General features: G+C 49.8%; 1 protein-coding gene across 6 annotated transcripts in view; it reads right to left on the bottom strand.

The window, feature by feature from the left end:
* The window catches only part of bbc (choline/ethanolaminephosphotransferase 1 bbc), a 74,902-nt gene that overhangs the window by 36,257 nt on the left and 16,240 nt on the right, over positions 1 to 22,405 (bottom strand). For 5 of the 6 annotated variants that reach the window (XM_089556019.1, XM_089556012.1, XM_089556025.1 and 2 more), the window contains exons 4-5: positions 20,148 to 20,432; positions 4,689 to 4,809 (exon numbers count right to left, since the gene is read on the bottom strand). In XM_089556019.1, coding sequence (XP_089412145.1) covers positions 4,689 to 4,809; positions 20,148 to 20,432 — 406 coding nt within the window. The remainder of the gene's footprint in view (positions 1 to 4,688; positions 4,810 to 20,147; positions 20,433 to 22,405) is intronic. The other variant, XM_089556040.1, reaches the window with a different exon arrangement.

The following is a 22,405-nucleotide window of genomic DNA, read 5'->3' as shown; positions in this document are numbered from 1 at the left end:
GTGTCCCCAATACGAGACAAGATTTGAAGCGCCTCATTGGGGAGTCAAAAGACCGATTTTGCAAAGTTACGTTTCCTCTCCGAAGCACCGGCTAAGTTGTGGCAGTATGCACATCCGTCGTCTAAGCAGCGCTTTTCCAATGATGAAATTAGTACTGAAGAGAAAGCTGAACCATTTAATATCTTCTTCTTTACTAACGATGATGGATCCTCTCCCACTGCTCTGCTCATTTTGGACACTAGAATAACCAACGAATCTTTGTCTTTTGCTTAATATTAACACACACACACAAAAAAAAAACCCGACCGGATGGGGTTCCCAATGAAGTCAGGTATGCTGAATGGGTGTCCAAGTTCCTTACGAAAATATTTCATTCATCAATTGTGAACAGTTCCTTCCCCACCGCATGGAAACTAGCCAGAATAGTTCCGGTTCGTAAAACAAGCAGCACTTCAGACGTTAGCGATTACTGGCCAATTTCCCTTACTAGTACTTGCTCTAAAATAGTAGAACACATTATATCCAAACACCTCTCCAACTTCCATGATGGGTTGCAAAGCGCGACAAGACGGAGACAAAAGGAAAAGAACACACACAAGACGGAAGCGCTTGTCGTGTGTGTTCTTTTCCTTTCGTCTCCGTCTTGTCGCGCTTTGCAACCCATCATGGAAGTTTACCAACTTGCCCAACTTTTTGACCTCTCGAACTACCCTGAAATGTTTAACTTACTATCACCACTACAGCATGGTTTCCGTAAAGGTCTGTCTATGATCACACAGTTAGTTGAACTGGTTCGCGACGCTTCAGAGACGATAAATTTGCGAGGGCCTTATCTATCTAGACTTTTCTGAAGCCTCTCAAAAGGCTTCCAAACATTGCAAACTTCTGCTAAAAATCAATGCAGTGTTCAGGAATCCAACCTCACTAAATGGTTCACCTTGTGCCTACAGAACCGCCAGCAGTATGTAGAAGGAGTACTACCCCAGTCCTTGGGCCTCTATCATTTCTCATTTTCATTAACGGCCTGCCTGACCTTGCTTCTGTTCCGTTAAGATTATTTGCCAACGACTGCGTTGTCCACAACCAGGTGACCAAATAAGATGGCAGAACAGCCCGGAAAACATTATCAAATGGTGATCAATCCCATAAAATCTGTATGCATGTAGGGAAAAAGAAGATCCTGCAATTTTCATATCACATGTATGAGAACAAGCTTGGAAGGGTAGAGGAGCACAAATATCTTGGTTTAATATTTAGAAGCGACTTGAGATGGAATAGACACATAGAGGAAATACGTAACAAGGCTTACAGAGCTCTTTGGAGCCTAAGGGGCAACTTAAGAGTGCCTTGCCTGAAATAAAAAATTTGGCTCACAGGACACTCGTTAGACCTATCGTTGAGTACGCGAAAATTGTCTGGGATCCTGACACAGAGAAAAACCGTGACAAACTGGAAAGGATCCAGAAGTGGGCCTCTTCAACAAATGTGGTCGACAGCACTCCGCTTCACACCTTCCCAGTTTAGAAATAAGGGCTGAAATTTCTGTTTCTTATCATAAACAGTGAAATCAAAAATCAACACGGCCAGCAATTTTCACATTCGTACTAATGAAAAATCTAGACACCGCCATAGCATGCACATTCCGCCTCCAGCAACCTGTAACAGATGGTGTAGTTTCTTTCCTCGAGCTACAAGAGAATGGACGAGCAGAACTCTAGTTTGGGCAAGAGGGTCCACGATTACGGGATAGTTATGCAGGTTCAGTGAAAAAAAAAATTGTTTTTTCCTGAACTACGCCATTTAAGCATTTCTTTATTGCTGCACAATTTCCGCATAATTTCGCAAGCAGAAGCACACCAGAATTACTGTAGTTTTGTTGAGGTCAGCTATGTTTTCTTTGTGAAGGTGGAATTACATGAAATATGAGCTCTATAAAATTGTTATCTTCAGTTCTTACAGCAAAGATGCACGGATTAAAACCAGGGAGTAAGAGCAAAGTAACGCGTGATACTACTTTTTTCCGGTAACCTTTTTTTGTATGTAACGTAGGGCGGTAATGCGCTCTTTTCTTTTTCACCATAACGAGTAACGTATTTGGTTACTTTTTTCCGGTAACGCCGACAACACTGAATGGAGGTCCCTTCAAAAGAGAGCACCCGTCAGGGGGAGCTCCCCAGAGACAGGCACACAGGGGTGCACATGCTGCCAAGGTCTGCACAGCACAAAATGGCACCCAGAAAAGTTAACACCCACAAAAAAAGCCAGTTCCCCCCCAGTGAGGGCTGTTGTTGTGTGAGACAGCGTTGCCCCCCAGCAAGCTCCCCCGGGCGATGGTGGCGATGACAGCGCTTGGTTCCCACGCCGGTCCACACGGGGAGTTCTTATATCATTTTTTATAAACTATGAGACAAATTTTGGTAGGCCTTCCAGCTGGCCAGGATCCTATCCGTTATTTAAAGGTATCGTTACATATACTCTGATTTGTAGGGGTTCAACGTCCCAAAGTGACTCGGCTCTGAGGGACGCCATAGTGAAGGGCTCCGGAAATTTCCACCCCCCTGAGGTTCTTTACATCGCACAGCACACGGGCCTCTAGAGTTTCCCCTCCATTGAAATTCGGCCGCCGCGGCCAGGATCGAACCCGCGTCTTTCGGGTCAGCAGCCGAGCACCATAACCACTGAGCCACCGCTGTGGCTTGTTATATATGCTTTATTTTTACATAGGGACAATGGAAGAATTGATTGTTATAAGCGATATATTGTTATATCTAAGTGGATTACACTGTAGTGATGATAACGCAAGATGCATGAATGCACCCATTAAAAACTACAATGGCCCAGACCCCAGTGCCGTTTCTTGCCATCACCAGTGCCAAACTTGAAGCGAGGACGTGGTATGATCGAACATGCTGACCAGAAGACCTGCATTTGGTGAGCAGTGCTGCAAGCATCCATTCCCAAGATTCATGACACCGGTATGCAGAAACCACACCAAGATGGAAACTGTGGGTGCCAGACCCCCAAGCCCTTCCCACCAAGTGAAGTGCCATCCTGGTCTGCTCAGACAAGGCTGCCACCATTGCACGGATGGACAGAGATTTCTCTCCACGACCAGTTTGTGCTTGGAGCCTCTCTCTCGCGACCACACACACAGAGGTGCCCTGCGTGTTGCCAGACAGCAGTGCCTCCCTGAGTCCCACATTATTTCCAGTGACACTGAGATGAAGCAGCACGACAGTAAACAGCGCATTTCAGGCACACAATTCAGGAAAATTTTGCCAAAAAAAAAAAAAGAACACCAAGAAGCTTCTCTCTGCTGCCAGACACACACGTAGAGAAATCGAACACAGCACAGCTATGTGTCGCACACAGGTGTGAAATGAGGCATGTGTTAAACAACTGGCAGTGACCCCAGTGGCAAGGTGCAGAAAGGAACACTTCTCACGCATGCAGTCCCCAGGTGGCCTCCCTTCAGAGCGATGCTCCACTGCAGGGCTGCCAGGTCTGGCTACAAAAATGTGAGCTGGGCTGCTCTCTCTCTGGCCACGACCGAATCCTTCTTTTTCGCCAATGGCTGGAGCAATTAAGCGCTCCAGAATGCTGCACACCAATACTATCCTGTTGTCAAAAAAGTGCACGTCCCTGGCGAGATACTTCTCTCTGTCCACTCGTTCCTCCTCCGGGGCCGTGGCGAGACGACAGAATTTCCCCTCTCGGCATGCAATGCCCTAAAACTGGCCACCATCCTTGATGCCTCGACTTGCTAGGCCTACCTTGTCCCCTCTGTTACGCTGCTTCAAAACGCGTCATCATGTGTGGCAGTGAGCAGAGCCTATTTTCCAGCGGGGCCCCCTTGAAAACCAAAATGCTTCCCCTTGAACGGTTCTGCTTATCTTACAGAGATGAATCTCCCTGCACAGGGCTGGAAAGTGACCTAATAAACTGCATTTGCTCTGTGTCCTGAGTACAGGGAACAACCTGTGGTCGCAACACAAAGCAATTGCAGGAGAGAAAAGACCACATGAGCATCAAATCATGCTCCCGTTAAAAAAGAGCATCGGAGAATTCTTATACAAGCAGAAAACAGTGCCATATACATATTGCAAATGAAATTACTGCGACTGTGTCTTCTCAGCTCTTTTGATAAAACTTGTCTGTGCTTCTGTTCCAGGGTTTATTATCTTATTCTATCAACGACGCTCTCCCAAGCTGTTTACAGGCACTGTTAACGTACACCCTGCAACAATTCCAGTGACGTTTTTGTGATGCCCAGTGGCCATTTCTGCCTACTTTTGAGACACACATTTTTGGCCACTTTTACTAGGAGTATTGAGGTTTCAGCGTACGTAACCCTGGTTGTTGCACAGAGCTAACCCTAGCACACATTCCAAAGGATGCCCCCTGGTGCTCTACTGCTGCCCCCTGGAGGTCTTCCAGAAGGGGCAATGCAGCCTCTGTGCATCATGGACAGCAATTGGCAGAGGGTAGTCCTCGCTGGCTTCTTCAGAAAGAACCTAAGGTAGACTCACTTACCACAAGATCCAAGGATAACCGTGCAACATGCGTGATGCCCCTTGGACACACACCAGACCCAGTGAAAATGCGTGGGCAAGGAGTTTGCACTGCTCCCCCCCCCCAAGCACCACTGTTGGCGGTCATGCAGGAGGAGAGTAGAAGACACCACCCACCGGCCTGTGATGGTGGTGGGGCGTACTTGGGCACAATCCGCAGCAGGGGGATCTGCAGGTGGGCACAGATCTGGTTGCACACCGTCACCGAGTAGTGCACCAGGTTCCCCACCGAGTAGACCTGCAGACAGACAGACCTCTCAGCCTTGCACTGTGCGAGCAGAGCCACTCTCTTCCAGCGAGGAAAGCAGACTGTCAGGGTGGCTTGTCTGATGCTGGCCTAGCTACGGTGCCACCACCCAGCACGGTTATATTCATCAACCACAGCTTCAGAACACTTGTCCGAGAACAGCACAGCTCACCTACAGGACATGAAAAGAAATCCAGAAGGGTGCACTGACCACAGGAGAATCATCCACCACTTGGTGCCATGAAATAGTTCACGGACATGGACCACATTTCATTTGCATTGACTCGTTCTGCACACCTGCCAATTTTCGTTTAACAGTGCCTTTTGCTGGGCTAGTTGGTGTGACATTGTGTTCAGGAAAGTAAAAACAGCGCTAAATTCTACACAAACCACACAGAAAGACGGACAGGACGGGCGCTGAACAGACAGGACAGCGCCTGTCCTGTCCGTCTTTCTGTGTGGTTTGTGTAGAATTTAGCGCTGTTTTTACTTTCCTGAACACACTGCCAATTTTCGCTCGGATTTACTGCCCACGATTGGTACAGAAGAAATGCTGAATGATGGTTGAGGAATTCTGGTTGCTGAAACACCTGAGCCCGCTTCCACAGGTGACCAGCTGGCAATAAATACCTACAGAACCCATCAGAGAGTCAGGTTTTTCTTTATGAGAGGATCAACGATACGAGAAGTATCCGGACTTATCTGCACATTGTTCCAGACTGTTACATCCACCTACAACTACACCAGATGTAACGATATATTAGATTTATCAATTCTCCCACTGACCCCATGTAAGAAATAAACCATACATAACAACTACAACGATAGGATTCTGGCCACCCGGAAAATGCCTGAAGGTCTGATATAAAAACAATATATTTTGAAACGACTGTCACAAAGATTCTGCCAATGGGCCGGCATGGCAAAATCAGTGAGGGGTCTTTGGGAACCAAGCGCTACCATTGTCACAACTGCTAGAAGGAAGAGCTTGCTTGACCACACAAACACAGTTTCCACCCATGGGTGCATATCTCTGACCCTTGCTCAATTTTTGTTGTTGAAAAGTTTTTTTTGTTTTCTTTTAAACATTAGCTTTTCTTCCCTGCACAGTGCAAGATAGCATCCCTATCTTTTGACAAGAGAGGGGGGATGGTGGCAGGAGTACTCCTCCGTGTCGCACACACGGAGAGTGGTGCTGCAGCAGTGCGTCCACCACATCACTCGACCATTCGCTCCCCCTGAAGAAAACGGGGGGGGGGGGGGATCAGGACCTGCAACTTCTACCGAGTGTCAACCACTTTTCGGATGGAGCATTTGCCCCAGCAGCCACGCAGTAAGTCCAGCAGGCTGCCACTCACGGCACCCGACATGTGTGGCAGCAAAATATGCTTGCGCCACACACTGGTTGTCAGGCAAACTACTTTTCCGGTGCGGACTACGCGAACAGGCGCGCTAGCTTTGGCAGCGTTGCTTGCTATGCATGAGGGAACAGGTAGGTGTGTTTTTTTTCCATATAAAACGATAATTGGCTACAACAATCCGAATTTCGATTCGTCTCAGTGTCGTTATAAGTGGATTCCATTTTGGTGCCTTATTTTGATGTTTTCTTGCCAGCTTTAATGGGAGCATGCTTGTTGTTGCCGCTGAGTCACCATCCCAGTGCACAGCTTTGCTGCTCATCCAGACCACATCGGGTGTCATCCATTCTCCCAAAGACCAACCCCAGGAGCCACCCTACAAATGAGTGCAGCCTTGCTCTGAATGGTTTGAGAGCATGACCCTGGCCAAGGTGGGAAAAAGACATCCTCGGCAAGAAGGAAAGAAGAGCCCAGCTGGTGCTCCACACGCAGAGCTCAGAGGAAAGTTCGCCCACCCTGATGAGCAGAGGTGATGATGACATCGACCATTGCCAACTTGGCAGAAGAAGCTTCTTGTGTTGATGCCCTTGCAGTGCTCCAGGCAGGTGAGGGATCTGACTGTGGGGGGGGAAGAGCTGCCCCGGATGACTTCCCACTAGACCACTCCAATGGAAGCTGAGACCATGACCCCAGCTCCACCACAGAGTGACCCTGTGAGCAGACACGCTACCTGCAGCAGGGCGAGTGGCATCCCACACAGTCTTCGCCACCAGCGACCACAGGAAATTTGCCCCTGCAGGGAAGAGTCGCCCAGCTGCCTGTCCCACCATCCACTGCTGGGGAAACTAGGGACAGGATCCTCCCCCAACCACACAACCCTGAAGCACAGCACCCAATGTGTGGCTGTCGATAGTCACACAAAAACTGCATCAGTGGACGCAGGAGCAGACTACTGTGTGGACCAATCCACACCGCTGGAGGCAGAACAATGCACAGCATGAGCGATCAAGTCTTGCAGCCATCTTAGGCACGGCCTTTCTGTCTGAGTGTGCTCCGTGAAGAAGAAGTGAGCGTTTCGCCCAGGTCACCGTCCTGGTGAACGCCAAGGGAAACAACACGCTCTCATCACACTCAGGGGAGGAGTAGAAGGCTGTGGCCACTACATGTGCACAGCCTGAGGGGAACACAATGCACACGTCAGCAGAAACGTGCCCAGAAATTAGGACAAGGAGGAGCGGACACGGGACAGAGAAAGAAGACGCTGCGGTGTCTTCTAGCTCCTTCCTGTCTCACCAACTGGCCTACACATCTACCCTCCACATCACGCCCCCTTTTTTCACACAGCTGGCAACGAAAGAACTGGAGATAAAGGTAAACTACCCTACAGCGAATGAAGCAGGCAACTCCTGTGGGACGCCAAAAACAGGAGAGGGAAAGGAAAGAGAGAACTCATCAATGAAGGCACACTTTTAAAACAAGAACGGAGTCAGATGGGTGAGCGCTGCCAAAAAATAAAAATAATGAAAGCATTAATGTACGAGGGTGCTTTATGTCTATCTCCAGTTAGTTGCTGGTCGCCTAAAAAAGGCCTGTCTTGTCCTAAGCTTGATTTCTGCCGACACATGTATTGTTCTTTTCCGCTGGTGGGCGTTGCCTTCTCCAATAAAGTTGTTAGTTCAGCAGTCTTTCCCTTCCATGAATGTGCTTGCACTGCTGAAAATACGATCCCACTAGCCTGACAGCAGCATTCAAGACCAAGGAGGACTGGCCACTGCACGAGGAGACATCCGAAGCAGACGAGGGACCAACTGGAGCGATGGACACTGTCAGCAGCAGCAGAGGCTGCCCTGCTAACCTTCGCCCTGTCTGACCGATCCACAGAACCTAACCAAGAAAACTCGCCCACCTTTGGCATCAACACTAACCTAACAAACAGACAAGTGCTTTTCATTGCCGTTGAAGGCAATGACAAACACAGCCAACCTCTCCGCCCCTACCGTGTGTTGCCACAAGAAGGCCAAGCCATCCAGAATTCTCCAGCATGGAAGAAATGTCAAAGTGCCCCTGAGCAGCACTGGTAGTTGCACACTCCTGTGATGCCTGGACAGCACAATGAAGAAGGACGTCCACTCCCTCTCCCACGTCGACAACACACTGGACCAGCTCAGCAACGCCATCTCTTGGACACGAAAGAGGCCCAGAGAAGACGGCCTCTGCAGGAGCCCTTGGATGACATCGCTGCCTGGAACTTTGATGTGAACAAGCTTCGACCAGTGCTGGAAGCAAGCAAGCAAGTCATTTGGGCCAACCTCAAACACTGCCCCCATGAGAGAGAGCTCCTTTTTCTGGGTTGCCACGATGTGCCCAATAAACTGTGCTCTTCTCGCCTTAAGGATCGGGGGTATCTGCAAAATGTGCTTTATTCTGTTGCTTTTTTTTTTGCCTACTTGCATTCCACACTTTTGTGGTTCTGGCAGACCACTCCTGAGGATTTTGGAATGGACAGAAAGAATGTGCTTTGTGAACATTTCATTTTTTTCTCACCTATGCCATGACTCTCTACAATTACATCCTCTAAACTGGCTTAAATGGAACGCCGTGGTTCTGTAGGGATGACAGCCTTATTATGGCGGGGAGGTGACCACTCCTGCATGGATCGTCTAAAATGCCCCATTTAAAAGAGCAATCTAAACAACTCATTTCCCCTGAGGTTGGGCTTACCACACCAGCGTTCAGCAGACAAACACAGAATAAAATGCTCTACTGCCTGACCTCTGGACAGGAATGTGCACTGCAGCTTGTGGGAATCCTGGCTTTCCGCCGTCGCCTTTGCGCGGCTGTGCCGCCCGCCCGCCTTGTTTCTCCTCTTTCCCTTGCTCCCGCCTCAGGCGGTGGAGAGGCGGCTGGGTGACTAATCACTGTCATTTAGCCACAGCTCCGCCCCGGCTCCCCAAGGGCCTTTGCCATTGGCGCCTTTTGGCGGGAATTCGGGACCCGCTTTGGGCGGCCGCGCGCCGCGCGACCGTCCGAGCGGGGCCCAGAGAGAGAGAGATCCCTCCGAGACAGCGTAAGGTGCGTACGCTACTGTTTTGTCCGTGCCGGCCTTTGCCGCTCGGACCAGTGCATATACTCGAGCTCGCCCGCACGTGTCCTTTGACCTGCAGCGGCTCGAGCCTGTCCAGCGGGGTCCAGCGACCTCCGACAGGCGTACCTTGCGTTTATTGCCCACTCTCTCTCGCAACCGGCCCAACGGTCGACACGAGAGAGAGATCACAGCACTGCCGCGGGGACATTCTCCTGCAGCGGCGTGCTAGCGGCGCGCATTGCTCGAGTCGCTTCGTGCGCGCAGCGGAGCCTTGCTCCTCGCGCGCCCCCGGGACGGGGTGACTATTGAGTGTTTGTGTACTGCTGAAGGACGACGTGAATAAACGTCTCCTTTGTGAACTTGGAGGCCTATTTCTTTGCGGCGAATCGCTCTCCTCCCAGCGGAGGTTGAGTGCGCTGCAGCGGTGTCCCAGTGTGTGTGTGGTGACGGCTGATCGGGGCCCTTGGCTCGCGCGAAGCTCGAACCCGCGGTGGGTGGTGGCCTGTGTCCACGTACAAACCCACAACTGGCGCCCCACGTTGGGCGCCAGTTGTGAAAGAGGAGAAACAACGAGGAGAAAAGAGGAGAAACAACGCGGGAAGCCGGCAGAGCCGCGCAAAGGCGACGGCGGAAAGCCAGGATTCCCACAAACTACTACCAGACACGGCTCTGGCAGTTACTCTAAAAGGTTGTCTAAAATGTGGGTTATCTTCACGTGTGGGTCACACAGAGCAGACGCCTAAGGTTTTATATGAAAAGCACCTACAGCCTGTAATCTAGTTTTAAGTTGTACCTCACGAGCTGTGACTCCACTTTGTACAACACACCGCCCGAAAGTCTGCTCTCGGTGGGAAACCGAGCATATTTCCTAAGCATATTTGCGTGCTGGGACCTAGAATTGTTCCTTATGTGCAAATGACGACCGGAGACAGTGAAGCAAAGATTCCTTTTGTGTTGCTTAACTTGCCTAAGAGTCCCCTGCAATTCCAATGTATATTATGAAAGCTGATAGTGAACTTTCAAGATAAAGCTTGGAAAGTTACTAGAACACTCTGGAACAACGTAGAATCGGCTCCGCCTGGACGCGATCAATCGAGATAAATCTAGGCGTGTTCCATCAGAAACAAAGCGATAAAGCGGCGTGCCGGCAGCTTTGAAGAATAAGCAAACAAACACTACAGACATTCTCAAAGAAGCATCCATCCGATGCTTTAGTACACAATGCGGCCACAAACAACTAAAACAGATTGTGTAAAAATAAACCCCAAGGGTGTAAAAACACAACGTGCTTTGACACGCATAATAGGGCTTTAAATGGAAGACATGGACAACTTCTGGTCGTACATGGTGTCACTGGGATGCAGTCATTTCGTCAGGGATGACTTCATACTCCAGTTCACCTAGCCGACGGAGAACCTTGTACGGGCCGAAATAGCGGGGCAAAAGCTTTCCACTCAATCCGCGGCGGCGAATGGGCGTCCAAACCCAGACTCGGTCTCCTGGCTTGTAACCCTGGCTGGTTTCCGGTTGCCAGTCCATGATGTCACGGCACTTCCGGTCGCCCCGGCGGAGGCGCCGCTTGGAAGCTAGGCCTGACGAGGCCAAGTGTTCCGGCGTGGGCGCCCGAACTTTTAGGAATCACAGAAAACGAACAGGGTTGCCAGACAGCGCCCGAAATAAGCCAAGAACAGGGAAATGATGCCATTACCGACCAACAGGAAGCCACAGGCACCTGGTTCCGCCGCCAGGGGCGCAAATACGTGGAGGAAAGGGCAAATATGCCCGAAGCGGAAGAGAAGGGCCGTGCCAAGCCAAGAAGGAAGAGCCATTGCGGAGAGATCCGTTGGCAGAATTAGATCGAAGATCTCCGGAGCGATGCACCGCGTGGTCCTTCGCCCCAAAGGCGGTGCAGGTCAGCTGATGAAGAAGGCTGGACCCTTCCTAAGAAAGATTTTGGTGGAGGCGGCTGGCCTGACAGTCCTCCCGGAAGACAAGTTTATCGTGAATGCCAAGAACCAGTCTCTGCTCATCGTGACCCCGTCGCTGGAACGAGCTGAAAAATACGAAAGGATTACTAGTCTCAGAGTGGGACAGCAGGCAGTCGAAGCTACTGCTCATGCGGCCATGCCGGAAGGCGGAAAAGGGGTCATCTACGACATCCCGCTCAGCCTGACAACACAAGATATTCACGAGGGCCTCCAAGAAAACGAGGACATCCGAGGGGCAAGAAGATTAGGAAAGAAGTCAAAGACCGTCTTGATCCTCTTCGAGGGTCCCGAGGTCCCAAGGGAGGTGTGGTTTTTCGGCGTAGCCTATCGCTGCAACCTGTATAGAAAGAAGTTTGATGCCTGCGGACAGCTCGGCCACCGCTCGGACGTGTGCCCTGACACCACCAACGTCCGATGCCGGGGATGCAGAGCCAGCAATCCTGAAGAGGGCCACACCTGTGAGCCCAACTGCTTGCTATGTGGAAAGAACCATGTGCTGGGAGACAACCGGTGTAAGAATCTCTACCGGACACCCCACATCATCAAAGTGCGTCAGGCGGAAAAGATGCTGAGGAAAGGAACCAGAAGCAAGGGCCAGTCAGGGGCAGACCAGAAGAAAAAGCAAGTCCCCACCAAAGGACGAGCGGAGATGAAAGCCGGTCCTCTGACGGCACACCTCGACCCAGGAGTGCCTCGCAATCCATAAGCAGGAGCAGAGAGGCGCCACCTCGATCCCAAAGGGAATCGGGACAGAACGACACCGCCAGGCGAGGCGCCGGTAGCAGGTAGGTCGGTTAGCTTCGCGGGTGTGGTCTCCAACCCAAGTAGAACGCTAGAAGCGCGAGTAGATGAGAACGCAGCAGCCATACGGCTACTAAATGAGAAAATAGATAAAATTTCCGAGGCAATTCATGAACTTGCGCAGCAGTTTCAGCAGTTGGAAAAGCCACAACCGCTACTCAGACCAGCCACCCCGATGGCAATCCGCAAAGCAGGTGACCTCAGCGACTCTGCTGAAAACATCTCTGAAGAGATGAGCGTAGACCAAGTCAGGCCTGCCAAACGAAAGCAGGATGAAACGATAACAGTTGAGAGCCAAATTAAAAGGATAGTAGCAAAGGAAAATGAAAAAATGGAGAAGTCATTCGAAGAGCTCAAACAGCACGGGGCCATCCTCGGCGCTAGACTAGAGAACCTCGAGTCGGTAGTGTGCAGACAGCTGACGAGGCACATCCAAGTCATAGGCCAGGCCTGTAATGTGGCAATGGAACTGCCGCCATCTTGCCAGGAAACGATCGCTATTGCTCAGCCAGGACTACCCGCCTTTAGCAATGCAGGAGACGGGAGGGAACTGGAATATAAGGGGTACGCTGCTAAGGATGGCAACGGCACCAAGGTAGTAACGTATGTTAAAAGCAACATCGCGGTAATCCAACACGACATTGGAAACCGGGAGACGGAGACAGTATGCGTAGAAATTTTAACTGGAAAAAAGAATAGGGGTAGCATATTCCTTCTAAATATTTACAGCCCACCAAAAAAGATGAAAGTAAAATTTGGCCCCATATTCAGAAGGGCAGCTAAACTCGCGGGGAAAAACCCCCTGATCATAATGGGCGATTTCAACGCCCGGCACCAGGAATGGGGTTACGTAAGCAACAACGCCAAGGGTCAAGCCCTACTGGATGATATAGTAGCATCCAATTTCTACATAGCCAATGACATCTCCTGTTCCACGAGGACTGGTAACAGCGTTACAGCGGACACATCTCCCGACCTTACGCTATGTAGGAACGCTGGCATTGTGAAATGACGGAACCGACAGGAAGTTTGGGTAGCGATCACTTTCTGCTGGAGCTCGAGCTCAGCAGAAAAGTCAGCGTGAAACCTACAACCTACAGGCAAGAGAAGCTTACGGACTGGTATAAATTCAGAGCTATCAGAGAAGAACATGAGCATAGCAACATAACCTGTATCCAGAACTGGACGGCAACGCTGCTTGAGCATGTAGAAAGAGCAACTGAGGAGGTTCAGGTAGATGACTCCCAAGATGGAATGGACAGCAGGCTCTTCAGCATGCACAAAAGGAAGGAACAGCTAAATAACCAGCTGAAGCGCCAAAGGTGGAACAGGAACCTAGGGAGGGAAATAGCTAGACACAATGCAGAATTAGAAAGGTATGCTCGACAGTTGGAATCTCAGAGATGGGATAATAGATGCGAGGAAATGGAGAAAAGCGTGGGAAAATCTAGTACATGGAAGTTGCTCAAATTTCTTATAGACCCAAATAAATCTAAGACGGCTATGAGAACTGAGCAAATAAAAGCTAGGTATAAGTTTAATGGCACAGATGAGCAACTTATTGACACGCTCAAGTCACTGTATATTGCTCCCCATGGGGCTGCTAAATATGACGACTATAAGGGACAACCAAATGAGGAGTTGGATGCCCCCATATTAAGAGCCGAGGTCAGGATGGAACTGCTGAAGCTAAAACGAAGGTCAGCCCCGGGGCTCGACAGAGTAGAAAACAGAATGTTGAGAAATCTGGATGAAGAATCAATAAACAGCCTCACTAGGTATCTCAACCAAGTGTGGAAAGAGGGCGCAGTACCCGAAGAGTGGAAGAAGGCCAAGATCACGCTTATACACAAGCAGGGCAAACCTCCGAGCTTGGAGAACCTCAGGCCGATATCACTAACATCATGTGTAGGGAAACTGCTTGAGAAGGTCATCCTGACCAGACTGACCAAATACATGGAGGATAACGGCCTCTGGCCAGATGAAATGGTTGCATTTAGGCCTGGGCTCACCACCCAAGATACAATGCTAAGACTCTATGGAGATATAGTAGATCAGCTGGACCTCGGCAACCTGAAGGCGATCTTGGGTATAGATCTTAAGAAAGCCTTTGACAATGTCAGCCATCCTTGATGGGCTAAATGAGATAGCCGTAGGAAAAAAACACCTACAACTACATCCGATCGTTCCTTAGGGACAGGACTGCTATCATTACCTTTCAGGGCATCACATCCGATGAGTTCCCCATGGGATGCAGAGGAACCCCGCAAGGGGCTGTCCTCTCCCCATTTCTCTTTAATCTGGTAACGAGGGACCTTCCCCGCAAGCTTACAGAGATAGAAGGCTTAAACATCAGCCTCTACGCAGATGATGTAAATGTGTGGCCAAACAAAGGAGGCGACTCAGAAATGAAAGAAAAGCTACAGAAGGCAGCGGATATCATTAACGAGCATGCGAAATGCGCGGGTCTCAGCTGCTCTCCGCAAAAGTCGGAGCTTTTTGTAGCAATGAGCAAGCGCAGTCAAAGGATACCGGCAATCGAGGTTACACTTGAAAAAAGAGCGATACCAAATGTCGAGGAAATAAGAATCCTAGGCATGTATATTAACAGAAAAGGGAAAAACAAAAGTACGCTAGACAAGCTCAAAGCGCAAGCTGAACTTGTCGTCAGAGCCTTCAGAAAGGTATCTAGAAGGGGGGAAGGACTCTCAGAGTCCAGCAAACTAAGACTCACGCAGGCCTTCATCGTTAGCAGGATATGCTACGCAACCCCATTCCTGAAAATAAACAAAACCGAAGAAAAGGCATTAGACACAATCATCAGAAAATGTGTCAAACAAGCGCTAGGGCTGCCCATTTCCACGTCCAATGATATACTGGAGAAAATGGGCCTGCATAACAATTGGAGAGAACTGACTGAAGCGGTTAGAACATCGCAAATCGAAAGGCTAACATCCACACCCGCAGGAAGGAAATACCTAGAGCTAGCGAAATGGGCAACCGTAGATAGCACAGTGAACACCAGAACAGATCTGGGAAGAGAAATAAGAGAGCACCTTATTATCGCTCCCATATCTAGAAACATGCATCCCATTCACGACAAAGGCAGAAGGAAAAGCAGGGTCGCACAGCTGACTGCTAAGCTAGGCAAGATGCCACAGGGAACCGTGGCCTACACTGATGCCGCAGTAGGCACGCTAGGAGACACCGTCTCCGTAGCCGTCGGGGACTCAGGCAGAACGTTACGCGTTGTAAGACACCTTGACTTAAAACCCCTTGTGGCGGAGGAGGTTGCAATAGCGATCGCTCTAACTCAACCAGGTACCAAATACGTAGTAAGCGACTGCAAAGCCGCAATTAGAAATTACAGTAAGGGACGCATCCACGAAATGGCGGCTAAATATCTAAAAGACTTCATCCCAGCCCACAGTATTCTAACCATCTGGACCCCAGCCCACTCGGGTCTGGTTGGAAACGAGGCCGCCCACAGGCTCGCCCGCTCCTCTTTACCCCGGGGAGCCGTGGACACCTCATACGAATTCAGCACTAAAGAGGAAACCTTTAATAGCACCACAGACAATCAGAAAAAGAGCAAAAGGATCTATCCTCCTCCGGATGGATCGCTTAGCTCGGCTGAGGCCTATGACTGGAGAAGACTCCAAGCTAGAAACTTCGCATCCCCGCTCAGGAGGAGCTGGACAGGAGGTGACACGGAAGTGTGCGAGTTCTGCGGGCATACCGCTACACTCGAACACATACTATGGAGATGCCCCAGTGCCCCAGGATATAGCAGAATTAATAATGCAGAGGAATGGGAGACCATACTCAGAGGTGCTGACCTTAGCATACAACGATACGCTACCCGCCTGGCAGCAGAAGCTGCGCGACTATACCGATGCTAGTCTTCCAGCTGCGACGCTGCCCCTGCCCGGACCCGGAGGGGCACGGGTCTTCTTCTGGCGGAAATAAAGTTTCTTCACTCACTCTCCTGGCTTGTACTCCGTGTCGTGTCTTCGTAGGTGTCAGTCCGCTGCTGGTCTCTGATCCGCAATCGGGCTTCTTCTGCGCGTTGTAGGCTGGTGGCGGCAGGGATGCCAAGGACGAGCCTGAGGGGCGTCTCCTGCACTGCGGGCGAAGACTACGTAAGGCAGTCCCAGGTCTTGTGTTCGGCATCGACATACGTGGCGAGCATATCGGCGATGGTTTTGTTGAGGCGCTCGGTCAGTCCGTTGGTCTGCAGTTGCCCTCCGGCGGCTGGTTTAGCTGAAACGCAGGATGGCTGGCGTCAGTTCCGCTGTGAATGCTGTTCCTCTGTCCGTGGTGAGCACATCAGGGGTGAGTCGCAGAGGAATGGACTTGTGGCGTTCAACCCTAGTTCTCCGGCTCAGTAGTCCAGCTTCCTGGTCATTAAGGCATCCTCGGGCTTAAAATTCTGGAGGGTAAGCGAATGAAATAACTGAGGCGGTCTGGGCTCTCTGTGTGGAGGAAGCCCCCTTTTGAAGAAGCATCCACAGGGACACCCTAGATGCGACATCCCGTGGCAGCGGAGCATTTGATCTCCTTCGGTGATCTCAGTTTCCACCTGCTCAACATTTTGGTGCCACAAAACATGGTGGACTGTAAGGCAGAAGACACGTCGGAAATGAAGCCATGCCAGTAATATTTAAAAGAAATATGCAGTTGCGTAATTTACAGTACCCTGGAACGCCTGATGGAGATTTTCGTGGCCCAATATTATTGAGGTCAACAAGTCGGTGGAATTATTCTCAACTGACACCGGCCAATCCCAGTTTATGGTCGCGTAAATATTTCACCTCTGTGCGTGCATGTCAGTCTTTCCTCCAGGAGAGGAAAGCTCAGCATCATAAAAGATGAGCTCAGCAGGAGTGACGCCAGAAGAATTTCCACCCACTATTTTTGCAACGCACAGCTAAACATGCACAGCCACTGAAACGCTCATTAACACGATGCTGGAGGCAGCCCACCACAGGAGCCTCCTGGCTGCTGCAGGGGCAATCGATCGGAAACGCTTTCTCTGCACACCAGAGAACCCCAGTCGGGTGTTCTCCAAACGGCGGGCAGTGCTGGCCCATGGCAGTGCTCAAGCAATGCCTGAATGTACGCATAGATAGGCTCTTGGGCCCAAATATGTGAGCGTGTGCGTTGTGGCCGACCGTTTATATATATATTCTCAGCATTCTTGCGGATGAACGAAAAAAAGAACTTTGCCACGAACACATTCCGATAAGGGATCGCAGGGGTTCTCCTCATTCATCCAGTCCCCCCAGGCGAAACTGGCCTGAAATTATCCAGGGTCGGCCGTAGTTCCCATCCTCCTGAGCCTTAGCCGAACTTAACAAAGTGCCGCAACTCGGCGACCAGACAGGACCCCAGCGCCATCTGTGCGCATTCAAGAGAACACAATCCGGTCAGCACCTTACACTGTGTCTGCGACCCAACGTGTGTGACGGACACACTGCTCTCACGTTCACCAGCGACAGTATTACAAGGTGGTGTGCCCCTCTTCTGTTGTAGGCATTCTCGACTGGTCCAATGATTCGAGCATTCTTGGCCATCTGCAAACTTCCGTTCTTACTCTCCCGAGACCACAATGTCTGTCAATGAGTTACGGAAACCATCATTCAGGATCTACGCATGTCCCACAGAAAACCAAGCCGCCAGTGCACCCACGGATAGGCATTGTAATATACAACTGCTAGCTTGGTTACAAAAGCTCGAAAATAGAGTACAAAGTTGTGCCGTGAAAATCCACTCCCAGAGAGCGGCCAAGAAATGCCACTTTATCTGAACTAGGAACAGCACGCTCCATCTGGCACCGCCCTTTCTTTTAACGATCACTTTAATTGCATGTTTACGCTTGATGATGGCACTGCCAGAACCCCCGACAATGGCAATACACTCCATGAAACAACAGTAACTGAAGCAGGAATATTTGACTGCCCACTCAAAATTGATTCCAACAAATTGATGGCACCCGACAAGATGCCAAATGCATTTCTTACATGAATGGATTGCAACAAACCGCTGGAGAACTACCGGGAACATGGAAAACAGCGAAGGTAATTCCAATACCCTGCCAATGCGTCTAACTATTAACATTTAATTTTGAAGCATACTGCTGTGTTTGTTGAAGACCATAAATTAACCATTTCCAAAAAACATGGCTTCAGAAAAGGTACTACAACACAATTAGAAACTGTCCATGATCTAGATACGATATTCCTTGATTTAGCCAAAAAGCCTTCGACTGGGTGTCTCCCCCTCAGTCTTTCTTGGTAGTGGGACAATCACCAACTGGTTGAAAGCCTACTTAAACGGTCAGTGTTTCTACTTTGCCAGTCGGATTTCACAGAAGTGTTACCGTATTTACTCGCACAAAGATAGCACCCCTGAATTTTGTTGTCAACATTCAATTTTTTTTATCCCCCGTGTACAGATCACACCCTCCACTGTGATTTGTTGTGTGCCAAGTCTAGCCGATGATGATCGCACGTGCAGATGATGCTCTGTCGTCAGCTGCCATTTTTGTTTTGATGTCCCCCACTATTGCAGCCGCCATTTGGCTGACCTGCAACCATCCCGCAGACGTATCACGGGCAGGACAAATGTGGTTATGCTTAACCACAGTCATCAAACCTAACTGCAGTCACCACGTGTCGCCTATTTTCAACGATGTGGAAGGGACTCGACATTTTTTGGCGTAACAACGGTAAAATGCATAGCTTGAGCACTGCGGGACGTCTTCGGACGGGATGGAAGGCTGTTTTGATGCGTTGCTACATGATTTAGTGCGAAGAAAGTGCGCTCCGGAAGCTCTTTTCGCACTTGGACGCCTACGGGTACACACACACACCACCATCTTCTCGGTTAACAATGCTAACCGCCACGCTTGGTCCGCAATAACCACAGTTTAGTCTGCTGTGTGGACAGCAGTAACCAGAGTTAGCATGGTTACCTAAACTGCAGTTAAGCACGCACGTTAGCTACTGTAAGAAGCCTGACCAGCAACTTGTTTGCGTTTTCGGTGGTAAAAAATTTCTTGAAGAAAATTTACCCCGCGTAATGATCACACCCCTAAATTTGTGTCAATTTTCTGAAGAAAAAAAAAAAAGTGACTATTATGCGAGTAAATACAGTACCACAGGGCACAGTCCTTGCACCAATTCCTTTCCCTATTTTTATTAATGGTCTTGACCAGAACATCGACGCAACAGCACGCATGTTCGCTGGCAACTCCGTCATCTACAAAGAAATTAACAGCACCAAACAACACTCAACAACTCGCTGGAGTACGCATCCAAATGGTGCGACAGATTTCCACTGGCCTTGAGAACTGCCTGCGTGACTGTGGCCAGAAAAGAGAAGACTCCGGTAACTCAGCACAAGACACTCCCCACAGTGTCTCGGTGCGATGATGATGGGGCACCAAAGCACATTCTACACGATAAGACTTGCTTCACCAGAAGGTGACAGAATGGGCTTGGCTTCTTCAGAGTGAAATGCTTGGGTCTGGGACCCCACCTTGAGTAAAGAAGAAAAACCTCATGCCATGGCACCCCTGCCCTGGTGCCACAACCAACTTGTGGCGTACATTCTGCGATAGAATAGAGTAGTACCCTTAGGTGGCTGCTTCCCTACGACACCAAAGAATGCATCAGAGTGCGTCGATAAATGCAGCCGAAATGAATCACCTACACTGGTTCTGCAAAAAGCCTGCCGCCCTAAGATTTGTTTTTTTTTTCCCCTCCTCTTGAATGGTGGCACAAAACTTGATAAAACCAGACACTTGCTTGAGACGAAAACCCGCACCACACGAAGGAAGCATACAAAACATCCGACCGACTACAGATGCCGTGGTGGTGACACGTCCACATTTTCTTTTTTTTCTTCTTGCATGTGATCCGAGAGTGGAAGTTGTTGTCTGGTGAAATTGTAAACCAGACATTTGGACACTATGAAAATTCTTAACACTGTCCCTATGTGCAATTAACCGCGCTGCTTCTATTTTTTTTCTGTCCTGTTCAAATTTTACCCCATCCTGTCATGACCCCAAAGTGGTACCAATGAAACAATTACCAGGCAGAGGATGAGGATGGCGTACTCGTTGATGAAGGTGTTGAAGTACTGGTTGAGGAAGAGCATGCCGGGCCCCAGCAGAGCCGAGTCCATGTAGTCCATCTCGCTGCGGCACATGTGGGCCACCACCAGGCGGTTGGTGACCTTGGCCGCCACCATGCCGAAGGCGATGATGTACAGGCACGGGTGGTGCTCGTAGATGGAGGTGGTCGACTTCTGGTAGATGATGAACGCCGGCACCACCACCAGGGCAATGGGGATGCTGGGGGACAGCACACTGGTGCCCTGGGCATGGTGTCACTCTTGTCCCCTGACCATTTCCCTTTCCACAGTCCTCAGCTTAAGCTGAACCCTCTTGGTTAGCCTCCGCGTTTCTGCCCCATAGGTGAGCACCGGTAATACACAGCTGTTGTATACTTCTCTCTTGAGGGTAGACTGCCTGAGAGGACCTGCCATATGCGCTCCACCCCATGCTTATACTTCTAGATATTTCCCTCTCATGATGAGCAGTCACTACGTGCCCCAAGTAAACGTCCAGCACCTCGCTACCAACTGCGAGACTGTGGCACATCACTCTGCTCTTCTGGATGTTAATCTTGAGATTTGGCTCCAGCTGCCTAACTCATTGATCACACTTTGCAGTTCATCTCCTGGGTGACTCAGAGAGGCAATGTATCACAAGGAATTACTTGGGCATCCTGCACTACCTCTTCTCCCCAATTGAGGCCTCGGAACACCTCCTGTAAGCAGGCAGTAAACAGCATTGGCGAGATCCCTGCCTGACACCCTTTCTCATTGGAATTTTACTGCTGACTTTAGGGAGGAATATGGCAGCTGTGTTACACATATCTTCACTATTTTCTCATAACACTCTTCGACACCCCGATTCCTCAATGCCTGCATGACTGCTGAGGTTTCCACAGAGTCAAATGCTTTCTCGTAATCAATGAATGCTATTTATGTTGGTTATACAGTCGAGTCCACTTATAACAATATTCAAGTGCACAAAAATTCCATTGTTACAACTGATTATCGTTATAAATGGGTTGCGCGATAAAAAGCATAACAACAGCAAAGATGGCTCGTTTATGGTTTATGGGGTTTAACGTCCCAAAGCGACTGAGGCTATGAGAGACGCCATAGTGAAGGGCTCCGGGTAATTTCGACCACCTGGGGTTCTTTAATGTGCACTCACATCGCACAGTACACGGGCCTCTAGAATTTCTCCTCCAAAGAAATCCGCGTCCTTTGGGTCAGCAGCCGAGCACCATAACCACCGTGGCGGCTAACAACAGCAAAGAGGGGTCTCACAGACGGCAAGTGCTCTGCCGAGGCATCGTTTTGCCTTTGTGGCCCCCGTGCAAGATGCGAGAAGCCTCTCAGCTTGGGAAATCCCGAGGAAGCGCTGCTGTGGTGAGATCGCTACAAGCACCTTGCCCCGCACGAGAACACCCCTCACGCGAAGCTTCCTTCTCCAGGTGCAGCGGAACGAAGCCCTGGTTGCGATGGGGCTCACCAAGTCACCATTCTGCACTCAGTCTCCAAACCGATATAGCCATGCGCTGTCTGTTCACAATCAGCGGGTGCCATCTTCCGTTTGGGCGGCCATCCAGACGAGACGGAGAAACAGTGTGCCAGGAATGACTGGCACCAACAACCGTTGGCAGATCAGTGCTGTGTTTCAGAGGGTGGCACAGAGCTATGGGCACAACCCATTTGTGTTCGGAGGGGTGGAAGGGCAGCAGCAGAGGGTTTTACTCTATGGGGAGGGTGCAGCGGCTGTAATTTCTTTTCAAGGATTCCGCTACCTTTTGCACAAGCACTGACTTCATTGCTATAACCACATGGGGGCACTGTAGTAAGCGGGTTGTTTTACCACACAAAAAACATACAAAAGTGGATGGTGCAGCAGCTTTTCATTGTGGTAACGGATATAATGTTAAAACCAGTATCGTTATAAGTAGGCTCGACTGTACTCTGCGAATTTCTCTGTGTGAATATGGTTCATTAGTTTTATGTTTAGTTTTATAGGAGTTTAACGTCCCAAAGCAACTCCAGTTATGAGGGCTGCCGTAGTGAAGGTCTCCTGAAATTTCGACTGCCTGGGGTTCTTTGACGTGCAGTGACATCACACACAGTACAAAATGGTTTATTGCCGAGTATCCTTTGCGAAAGCAGCCTGTCTATCATTTTATTGATTGTCTTAAGGCACAGGCAGAGCGAGAGTGATTTGCCCTAAGTGGCATTCTTACTTCTCT

This window comes from Amblyomma mixtum, chromosome 1, assembly GCF_055824585.1.
Source record: "Amblyomma mixtum isolate Tamu chromosome 1, ASM5582458v1, whole genome shotgun sequence".
Taxonomy (NCBI): domain Eukaryota; kingdom Metazoa; phylum Arthropoda; class Arachnida; order Ixodida; family Ixodidae; genus Amblyomma; species Amblyomma mixtum.
This window is presented reverse-complemented; position numbering and strand designations above follow the sequence as displayed.